The following is a 10672-nucleotide window of genomic DNA, read 5'->3' as shown; positions in this document are numbered from 1 at the left end:
TTTAACCTTCAGTCCCCAATCATCTTTGTTGCTCTTCTCTGCACTCTTTCTAGAGTCTCAACATCTTTTTTTAGACAATGAGAACATCTCCACCAATCACATTAATTATGAGTCTTGCTATTGTGGCAGTGCCCAAATTTGTAAACCTAACCATTCCACACATGATATGTTTGCCTTCCACAATTCCTTAAAGTTAATCTCCAATACTTACTTGCAACTGACTCGTATTCCTTTGCCTGAATTGAGGTGATGAGGAATATTTTGCCACCTTTTTAAATCACAGCATCAGGAACACAAGGGATTTACCGTCTTCTGAGCAATTGCCTTCTGAGAAAAACCTGGGGAGGAAAGCTATGGCAAATCTAGACAGCCTACTAAAAAGCAGATACATCACCATGCCAACAAAATTGTATATAGTCAAAGCTATGGTTTTCCCAGTTGCAATGGGTGGCTGTGAAAGTTGGACCATAAGGAAAGCTGAGTGCCAAAGAACTGAGACCTTTGAAGTGTGGTGCTGGAGAAGACTCCTGTGAGTCCCTTGGACTGCAAGGCGATCAAACCAGTCAGTCCTAGAGGAGATCAACCCTGACTGCTGTTTGAAAGGCCAGATCCTGAAGAGGAAACTCAAATACTTTGGCCACCTAACGAGAAGGAAGGACTGACTGGAGAAGAGCTTAATGCTGGGAAAGATTGAGGGCAAAAGAAGAAGGGGACGACAGAGAACGAGGTGGTTGGATGGGGTCACTGAAGCAGTTGGTGTGAGCCTAAATAGACTCCAGAGGATGGTAAAGGACAGGAAGGCCTGGAGAAACATTGTCCATAGGATCACGATGGGTCAGACACAGCTTCACAACTAACAACAATGAGCAATTGCCAGGAAATCATTATATATATTTTTCCTCCTGAAAATTCTCCAGATTAAATATATATATAGGCAAGCTTCTAGATTGGATGCATGAGTAGGAGAAAGATAAAGCTGTACAGATAGTGCTTGACTTACAAAAGTTCATTTAGTGACTGTTCAAAGTTACAACAGTACTGAAAAATTGACTTAGAACTGTTTTTCACACTTAACAATTCTTGGAGCTTCCCGTGATCAAAATCTGGATGCTTGATAACTGGTTCATATTTATGACGGTTGCCATGTCCCAGGGTCATGTGATCACCTTCTGCAAACATCTGACAAGAAAAGTCTATAGGGGAAGCCAAATTCACTTAGCACTGTATCATAATTTCAGTGACTCATTTAACAAATGTGGAGGGGTCGTAAAATGGGACAAAACTCACTTAACAAATGTTTTGCTTAGCAACAGAAATTTTAAATTCAACTGAAAATGCCAGATCGAATACACATTACAGGTCAATGGGATGCATGAACCAGAGGTGGTATTCAGCAGGTTCTGACCAGTTCTGGAGAACCGTTAGCGGAAATTTTGAGTAGTTCAGAGAATGGATAAATACCAACTCTGACTGGCCCCGCCCCTATCTATGCTCTGCCTCCTGAGTCTCAGCTGATCGGGAAGGAATGGGGATTTTTCAGTATCCTTCCCCTGCCACACCCACCAAGCCACGCCCACAGAACCCGTAGTAAAAATATTTGAATCCCACCACTAGTCTAAACCAGAGGTGGGTTCCAACTTCTGCTACTGCCAGTTCACTCAGGGACACGTTCCAGGCGTGCATGCACTTTGCATGCATGCACAGAAGTAAAAAAAAACAAAAAACAAGATGTCGGCACCTATGGTGCCACCAATAGAGCCAGTTTGGGGGCATGGCAGGCCAAGTTACTACCTACTCGGCTGAACCGTGCTGAACCAATAGGAACCCACCTCTGGTCTGAACCCAGTTTATAGCTTGCTCTTCTTCACTTTGCTTCATTTTTGCAGTTTGGTTTTCTTTTCTCTTCCTCCTGATATGGCTAAGTCTAGTTTTGGGGTTAACAGAGTTGCTAAAGAAGAGTTATTAGATCTAGAATGCAAAATTCCAGAAGGCCTCTCAATGACAAACCTGTTGTTATCGTGAAGTCATCTGGATGACTGCAGCTCAGCTATGTGATGGAATGTTGTCTGGATTCCCAAGAGGAAGGGAGTGCATTCCAGAAAAGCAAGAGACGACACAAGTTTAGAGAATTTGTGTGAGAGAAAGAGAGTTAAGAGAACTCCTTCCCAATAGTTCCCAGAGCGTATCTTTTATGGTGCGAGTAGTCTGCTTTAGTTTGACAAGATACTCTCTATAGGTGAAGAACAATAAAGAAATCTGTCTTAGAATGTGTCCTTCTTAGTTTCTGGAGCCTGACATAAATCTTGAGCGTTTTGTAACAGGATGTAGGAGATGACTAGGCAGAGCCCGAGGGTGAGGTCAAATGTATCATTAGTTTAGAGTCTCTACAATAGTGGTTCCCAAGCTTTGCAGCTGGGCAGCCCAGTGGGGAGGAAGAGGGGAACCGGGCCACAGAGGGGTGGGCTGGCATCTACATGCATGGATGTGCAGCTTGACTTGTGCAAGTTGAACTGTGCATATGTGCAGGTGTGCAAGTTGAGTTGCGTGCAAGCATATGGGCTGGGCCAGCGCTCGCACAACTCAGTTGCAAATAGGACATAGCCCAGTAATTGGCCACAGCCTGGGGTTGGGGACCCCTGCTCTATGCCATCAAAAGAGACTTAGTTCAGCCCCCTTTTGAAATCCATTGGCTCTAACTTGGCACCAATTTGCCTTGAGTTCAAATTATTGTATATAGATAGCATGAAATAAACTTGTAGTACTTTTGCGCATTACCCTAACTTCTTGCACCTGACATAGCATCCACCAGTTTCTACACATTCCTGTTAGCCCCCAAAATTGGAAAATCTTTATTAAGACACGATGTAAGTTATTTGGTTTTGAATTGGCTTAGTGCAGAGTTTGTCGACCTTGGTAATGCTGACTGGGGGATTCTTGGAATTGAAATCCACTTATCCTCAAATTGTTGAAATTGGGAAGCACTGGCTTAGTGTATGACTCCATTTGTAATAATTTGCAAACACGGTTTACAACTTAATGTGAATAATTATGTTGCATTAACCAATCACAATTTAACAAATCAGGGTTTAGTGCAACTCAACCAATGTGTTGACATATAAATGTTTTACAGCTGATGAAATTCAACAGCTCAAGGAGGAGAACAAAAGAAAAATAAGTGATGCAAGTTTTGTTTAACTTGATAAACAAATCCCAGCAGGCATTATTAAGATTAATGGATTTAACAGCAAGAAATTCATTTCCTCTGACAATGCAGTATTTCCTCAATGGAGCCTCAAGAAGTACGGCTAGGTGAGAAATGGTATCTGAAGGTTCATAGATTTTCTCCTGGGTTCAATTAGAGAAAAGTGAGTTTTCCTTACACTTTATAATTCCATCTCTATTTAATTATTACCCACATTGTGAGGATGGGACTGTTCGTTGAATGCGGACTGGCCTGAGTTATGGGGATGGGCAACCAAGATCTTTGGATGCATCCCTTGGAGATCATACTGTCACATTTTGGCAGGAAAACATTAAGAAATCATTGCAATTTTCCACCAATTTTCAGGGGAAAGTTGCATTAAAAAACATATCAGAATAGCATTATGGGAAGGGAAGGGACATGCATTATAATATCATTGATGTGATGATCTTTTTATTTATTTATTTATTTATTTATTTATTTATTTATTTAAATTTGTCAAATAAAAATGAGAACAAGAATAAGTAACTAAAAGTACCCTGTCAAGGACGATAGGCATGTTAGTGCACTTATGCACACCCCTCTACACACTCCATGGAGTGGGTGTCATCATCATGGCTTACCGGATATACATAGAGATGTACCCAATTAATCACATTAATCACAGAAGATTCATTCATTCTTTCTTTCATTCATGCCCTCAAATTTTGATTCGAGACTACAAAGCCCACCCAAAGGTTGACCTAAATTGTAGTACTTTTATGTGACAGAAAAGAGAAATTATTTAATACGTAAGATGTGGTTGCATTAACTGTGTGTTAATTACCAAAATGTGGTGTATTTATATCAGGAACATCTACTGTTTTAGACCATTTCTCCAGCTGGCCATTTGTAATTTGGATTACACTGAATTGTTACCCAAGTTTTTTATCTCCATGCAAAACAACAGGGAGTAAGCCACAAATCTTGAGCTATGCAAAGGGTGATCTCATTCAAGAAAAAAAAATAGAAGACTAATAATGAATATTTTTTTAGGAAATGCGAAGTGATGGGTAATGAGACAATATCTATAAAATGAAGGATTATAGAAGAGTTTTCCCAGGCACAGCTTTTAAATCAGAGACAAGGACACAATGATACAGAGCCACAAATTGGTTTATTGGGGTCAAAGACTAAGAGAGTATGGGATGCAATCCCTCTTTCCGGACTTTTGGAAAAGAGGGTGATGTATCAGGTTTCCGAAAGATGCTCTAATTGATTCATGAGCCTCAAGCCAAGTTTCAAAAGAAAACCAGTCATTTATTAGGCACGCCATTTCAGCAATACCACATTGAGTCAGATCTAAACCTCATTTTAATTATGACTGAACTTTACCCCCGTTCCTCCCCACCCCACAGTCTGCGTCATAAATCATATTCTCCAACAAAGTGCACCCTTCACATGACTGTTGTAGTAATCTGTGATCCGGCTGTAGCCGAAGGTATGTGTGGAACGCGTTCCCCCTACCTTCCCTCACCCTGGCAACTTATATACAAATACAATAGCAGAGTTGGAAGGGAGCTTGGAGGTCTTCTAGTCCAACCTCCTGCCTAGGCAGGAAACCCTATGCCGTTTCAGACAAATGGCTATCCAACATCTTCTTAAAGACTTCCAGTGTTGGGGCATTCACAACTTCTGGAGGCAAGCTGTTCCACTGATTAATTGTTCTAACTGTCAGGAAATTTCTCCTCAGTTCTAAGTTGCTTCTCTCCTTGATTAGTTCCCACCCATTGCCTCTTGTTCTACCCTCAGGTGCCTTGGAGAATAGTTTGACTCCCTCTTCTTTGTGGCAACCTCTGAGATATTGGAACACTGCTATCATGTCTCCCCTTGTCCTTCTTTATGAGTTGACATGATGTATACAACTTTATGAGTTGACATGATGTATACAACTTTATGAGTTGACATGATGTATACAACTTTATGAGTTGACATGATGTATACAATTTTATGAGTTGACATGATGTATACAACTTTATGAGTTGACATGTATGCAACTTTATGAGTTGACATGATGTATACAACAGCAAAGTATCTGATGGGATTTCTGCACATCATGAATCAATCTAGTGAAGTCAATGAGGGAGTTATGAAAGTATGGGATAGGATTATAAAGACGAGATGGAGGAGAGGTTGAAAGAACATAAAGGCATATTTCATGAACTGTGTTTATTAATGCAGATATCCCTCAATTTACAACCAGTAACTTAATGACTGATCGGAGTTATAATCAACCTGAACCAAGGGAGTCTTCACCCAGATCCAAAGTTCCATCAGTCAGACCCACCTTTCCATGGTCAGGTGACTGCATATAAGTGCTTGGTAACATACGTGAATTTATTATTATTTGGAGCGTCCCATGGTCATGTGGCCGTGTTTTATGAGTTTTGCCAAAAAGCAGCACTACCACTAAATAATTGGTTTGCTTAATAACATGTTTGCTTTGCAACCACCATAAAAAGATTGTAAAATTGGGTCCATCATGCGACTGACTTGTGAAACAATCATAATTATGACTTACGGCTTTAATGGACAGGTTCCACTACAGCTATAACTAGGGGACTACCTGAAATGGGTTACTGTATCGTAGAATATTCTTGTTCCCTAATATGTACTCTGCGCCTCCCATCATCTTTTCCCAGCCAATCACCATTTCTTGGATTTTTGAACCATGGTTGAGTTGAGTGTTGAATTTCCTTAAGAAATTTTATTTGTGAGGGGTGGAGTGTAATTTAGAAACTTAAACAGATATCCTATAGCTGAGTTAGCATATTATTTTTTTTCCAGAAAAAAAAAATGCTTTGCAGTCAAGAACTGTTTTGATTTGACCTGCAAAATTTTACTTGAGGATGTCTATGGAGATTCTCAGTCATCCGGGTCATGGTTGTCCCAAAGGTGCTTTTTTTCCTTCAAGATGCATCTCATTTTTCTTTGAAGACATTTCGCTTCTCATCCAAGAAGCTTCTTCAGCTCTGACTGGATGTTGCGGGAATGGGAGGATTTATACTCCTTGTAGACAGCTGGTCATTTGCATTGTTTTAGTGAGTCTTTAAGGTCACCTAGAGGTTTATCTGTGTCCTCAGGGTCACCTTTCAAGAAGGCTCCACACCCATTTGCACCCCGCAGGTGACCCTGAGGACAGAGATAAACCTCCAAGTGGCCTCAATGACTCGCTAAAAGAAAGCAAATGACCTTCTGTCTAGGAGTATAAATCCTTCCATTCTCTACCATCCAGCCAGAGCTGAAGAAGCTTCTTGGATGAGAAGTGAAACATATTCAAAGAAAAACCAGAAAGTCCAGTTGCCTCTTGAAAAAGCACTTTTGGAAGTCACATTAATTCAATCCAGATTATAACTAGCATTAAAATAAACAGATGGTGTTTTCTTGGCTGTGAAATAGAAGTGGTTTATCCTTGCTTTCTTTCAAGATTTTATTTTTCAGTTTTCCACTTTAGTCTGTAGTCTTGGAACTTCCAATGCATCGCCATCCAAAAACTAACCAAACTGATCCTCTGAGACCTAACTAGACAGGGCCACCTGCTGAGGATACCCTACTCCAGAGTTTCTAGATTGCAATTATTCAGATTATTTTTCTGGTCAAGGAGTAAACAACCAACCAATATTTACATACTTGTCTCAGCAGAGATACAAAAATATAACAATGTAGGTGATAACTACCCTGTTTCCCTGAAAATAAGACCTCCCCGGATAATAAGCCCAACCGGGCTTTTGAGTGCATGCACTAAAATAAGCTCTCCCCTGAAAATAAGCCCTCCCCGAAAATATTGCAATACAGCAGCAGCCATGAGGTGATCACACTCTTCGCCTCCTGCATCTCAAAAATAATAAGACCTCCCTGAAAATAAAGTCAAGAGCTTATTTTGGGGGTGAAAAGAAAATAAGATCCTGTCTTATTTTCGGGGAAACATGGTAGTTTTGGTCAGAAAAAAATATTCACAGTAGGATTACAGGATATGTTACCATTCCAATAACAATCAGTTTGGATCTTCTCCAGAGCATAGTTTATTACCCATCATTCTTCTCAAAGCCACTTTAACCTCTTTGTTCCTCAAACTGTAGATTATGGGGTTCAACATAGATGTCACCACTGTATAGAACAGGGCCAACAGTTTGTCACTCTCCGCTGAATAGCTGGATTTGGGCCGAAGGTACGTGATGATGCCTGACCCATAAAAGAGCGAGACCACAATGAGATGAGAGGAACAGGTGGAGAAAGCTTTCCGACGGCCCTCAGCTGATGGGATCTTCAAAACTGAGATAACAATGTAGACATAAGAGGTCAGGATCAGCAGGAAAGGCGTGGTGATAAAAAGGACAGCCACCATATATACAGCAATTACGTTTCTGGAGGTGTCGCCACAAGCCAGCATCAAGAGTGGGGGGATGTCACAGAAGAAGTGGTTGATCCTATTGGGGCCACAGAAGGTCAAGCTGAAGACATAGTTGGTCTGACCCAGCCCCACCACCAATCCTACGGACCAGGAGGCCACTGAGAACTGGACGCAGACCGCTGGGTTCATGATGACGCTATAACGCAAGGGGTTGCAGATAGCCACATAGCGGTCATAGGCCATGGCAGCAAGGAGACAGCATTCTGTGATTCCAAACAAGGTGAAGAAATACATCTGGGTTGCACAACCCCAGAGAGGGATCTTCTTGCCATGCTCTGACATCAAGCTCGCTAGCATCTTAGGAACAATGGAGGTGGTGTAGCATATTTCTAGGAGGGAGAGGTTAGTCAAGAAAAAGTACATGGGTGTATGAAGGACTGGGTTGAGCCTGATCACGGTGGTGATGATAGTATTTCCAGCAAGGGACATGACATACATGGAGAAAACCAGGACGAAGAGGAGCACACGCAATTGTGGCCGTTCAGAAAACCCAGCAAAGATGAACTCGGTCACCAGCAAAGAACGATTGGACATAATTCACATCACATGATGACTCATCTGCAAGACATCAGAGGAAACAAAGAATGAAAAAAAAATATCTGTTACTTTGTTTGCTGCTGCTGTTTAATAGAAAGATGGATTTATTTCCTTGGTGATGATGACACCCTCTCATTTCTCATCCTAGCTATACAGTAATTACACAAAAGTAAGAAGGAGAAAACAAGATTGCTACCTGCAGCATGCGGAGAGAGAGAGAGACGAGAGAGAGAGGCAGACAGACAGAGGGAGAGAGAGAGAAAGACAGACAGAGACAGAAAGAGACTGAGAAGGACAGAGGCAGAGAGAGAGAAAGACAGAGACAGAGAGGCAGACAGGCAGACAGAGGCAGAGAGACAGAGAGAGAGAGAGGAACAGAGAGACAGACAGACAGACAGAGAGAGAGAGAAAGACAGACAGACACAGAGACAGAGAACCTAGTTGTACTTTATTTTCTTGTTTAAAACAAACCATGATGGTGCAATATATGTTTCTAACTATATCTGATCCTAAATAAATCTGGGTTTTCTAAATCTCCCAGTTCCTTTTAAACCACAGTACCAGTTTGGTGGGAGGGGAGTGTCTTGTTATTTATAAAAAGAGAAAAAAGGCATCTGCAAATTAACTTAATTCTACTAAATATTGGAGGACAACTTACCATATATGATAAAGCTAAAAGTGCCAACTTACAGATCCCACCATAGGCTTCTCCCAAAGATTTTCGAAGGAAGGACTTGGCTAGTCGAACTTTAACCCAGAGTGAAAGAATCTCTAGATTAAAACCACTAGACCATTAAGCAGAATCATGTATAGTTTAAACAGGGCTGAAATGGTAGTAGTGAATAAAAAATTAAAAACTTAAGATTATTGTATGTGATTGGATGCATAAAATTTTAATATTGACTTATTCCATATAGCAAATCATGATCGCCTATAAATTCCCAGTGAATCACTATCAAGTTCAACAGATGCATTTCAGGTTGGAGCATTTGCCATCACAAGCCATGAAGTGCAGAAAATTATTCCAGCAACTTGGAATGAAAAGGAAACTATTGTTTTATGTGAGATTCTATCAAACAAGCGACTCTCAAATGGGCCTTCATGAACAATTGCAAACAGCATAACTAGGGCCTTTTCCTACAGTCAAGGCTATGGTTTTCCCAGTTGCAATGTATAGCTGTGAAAGTTGGACCATATGGAAGGCTGAGTGACAAAGAATTGAGGCCTTTGAATTCTGGTGCTGGAGAAGACTCCTGAGAGTCCCTTGGACTGCAAGGTGATCAAACCAGTCAGTCCTAGAGAAGATCAACCCTGAATGCCCTTTAGAAAATCCTGTAGATGAAACTCAAATACTTTGGCCACCTAATGAGAAGGAAGGACTGACTGGAGAAGAGCCTCATGCTGGGAAACATTGAGGGCAAAAGAAGAAGGGGACAATATAGAAAATGAAGTGGCTGGATAGAATCACTGAAGCAATAGGCCTGAACTTAAATGGACTCCAGAGGATGGTAGAGGACAGAAAGGCCTGGAGGAATATTGTCCATGGGGTCGCAATGGGTCGGACACGACTTCCCAACTAACAACAACAACAAAGGGCCTTTTAGAACCTACAATTCTTTTTTAAAGGATTGATTTTATCCTGAAATTATATTAAAAAATTAAGACAGTGTACCCCTGCTCACAAACGCTTACCTTTGCCCTTACCTTTGAAAATCTGATCCGAGAAGAAAATTCAGAGAAGAAAATCTCTGGTTGGCTCAACCCATGTCTTCTATATTGCTGCATTCCCCATGAGGCTTCCCCAGTGAACAGGTGTACTTTCTCTCCCAGGAGTAATGACAAGTGCCCCAAAGCATTTGGGCCCCTTAGATACTTTTCAAAACACAAACTTATTAATTTTTTTTAGCAACCAGAATGTTGTTATTGTTTGATTTGTAAAATCCACTTAAGGAGAATGAGCCACAGAAGCATCTGCTGCCTATGTGAAACTTCTCATTTCTCAAAATGTCTTCTAAATGAAGAGGTATAGATCTATAGATGTATAGAGCCCTCTCTGAGCATGTGCGCCATCGCCAGCTGCTCTTCTGGTTTCCGGTGTGCGCATACACAGCTGGTCTTTGGGCGTGCCAGAGCACAGGAAAACAGCCTGAAAACGGGTCCAAAAACAGCCAAACAACAGACTGTTTTCCTGGCTGTTTCTTTGGGTCAAAAATGACCCCCCAAAACGTCCTGAAAACAGCCAAAAAAAGAGCCAAAAAACAGGCATGTGCATGCCATCCAGCTGGTCTTTGGGTTTCCACTGTCCACATGCACAGCTGGTCTTTACAGATGCCAGAGTGCTGGAAAATGGCCTCAAAACAGCCCCCAAAGCAGCCAAAACCCAGACCATTTTTCTAGCTGTTTTGGGGGTCATTTTCAGGCCAAAAGCAGCTCTAAAAACGGCCTGAAAATGACCCACAAAACAGCCTGAAAAACAGCCAAAA

General features: G+C 41.3%; 1 protein-coding gene across 1 annotated transcript; it reads right to left on the bottom strand.

Moving 5' to 3' along the window:
- Positions 1 to 6202: 6202 nt before the first annotated feature.
- LOC116522346 (olfactory receptor 10AG1-like) lies at positions 6203 to 8186 on the bottom strand (the record flags this gene model as incomplete). Its single annotated transcript, XM_032237223.1, has 2 exons — positions 7271 to 8186; positions 6203 to 6213 (listed from the first exon to the last, which is right to left on the bottom strand). Coding segments are annotated over exons 1-2 (927 nt in total), but the record flags the coding sequence as incomplete, so codon positions are not given.
- Positions 8187 to 10672: the final 2486 nt, after the last annotated feature.

This window comes from Thamnophis elegans, chromosome Z, assembly GCF_009769535.1.
Source record: "Thamnophis elegans isolate rThaEle1 chromosome Z, rThaEle1.pri, whole genome shotgun sequence".
NCBI classification, from domain to species: domain Eukaryota; kingdom Metazoa; phylum Chordata; class Lepidosauria; order Squamata; family Colubridae; genus Thamnophis; species Thamnophis elegans.
The sequence above is the reverse complement of the archived record's forward strand: the minus strand, read 5'-3'. Positions and strand labels throughout refer to the sequence as shown.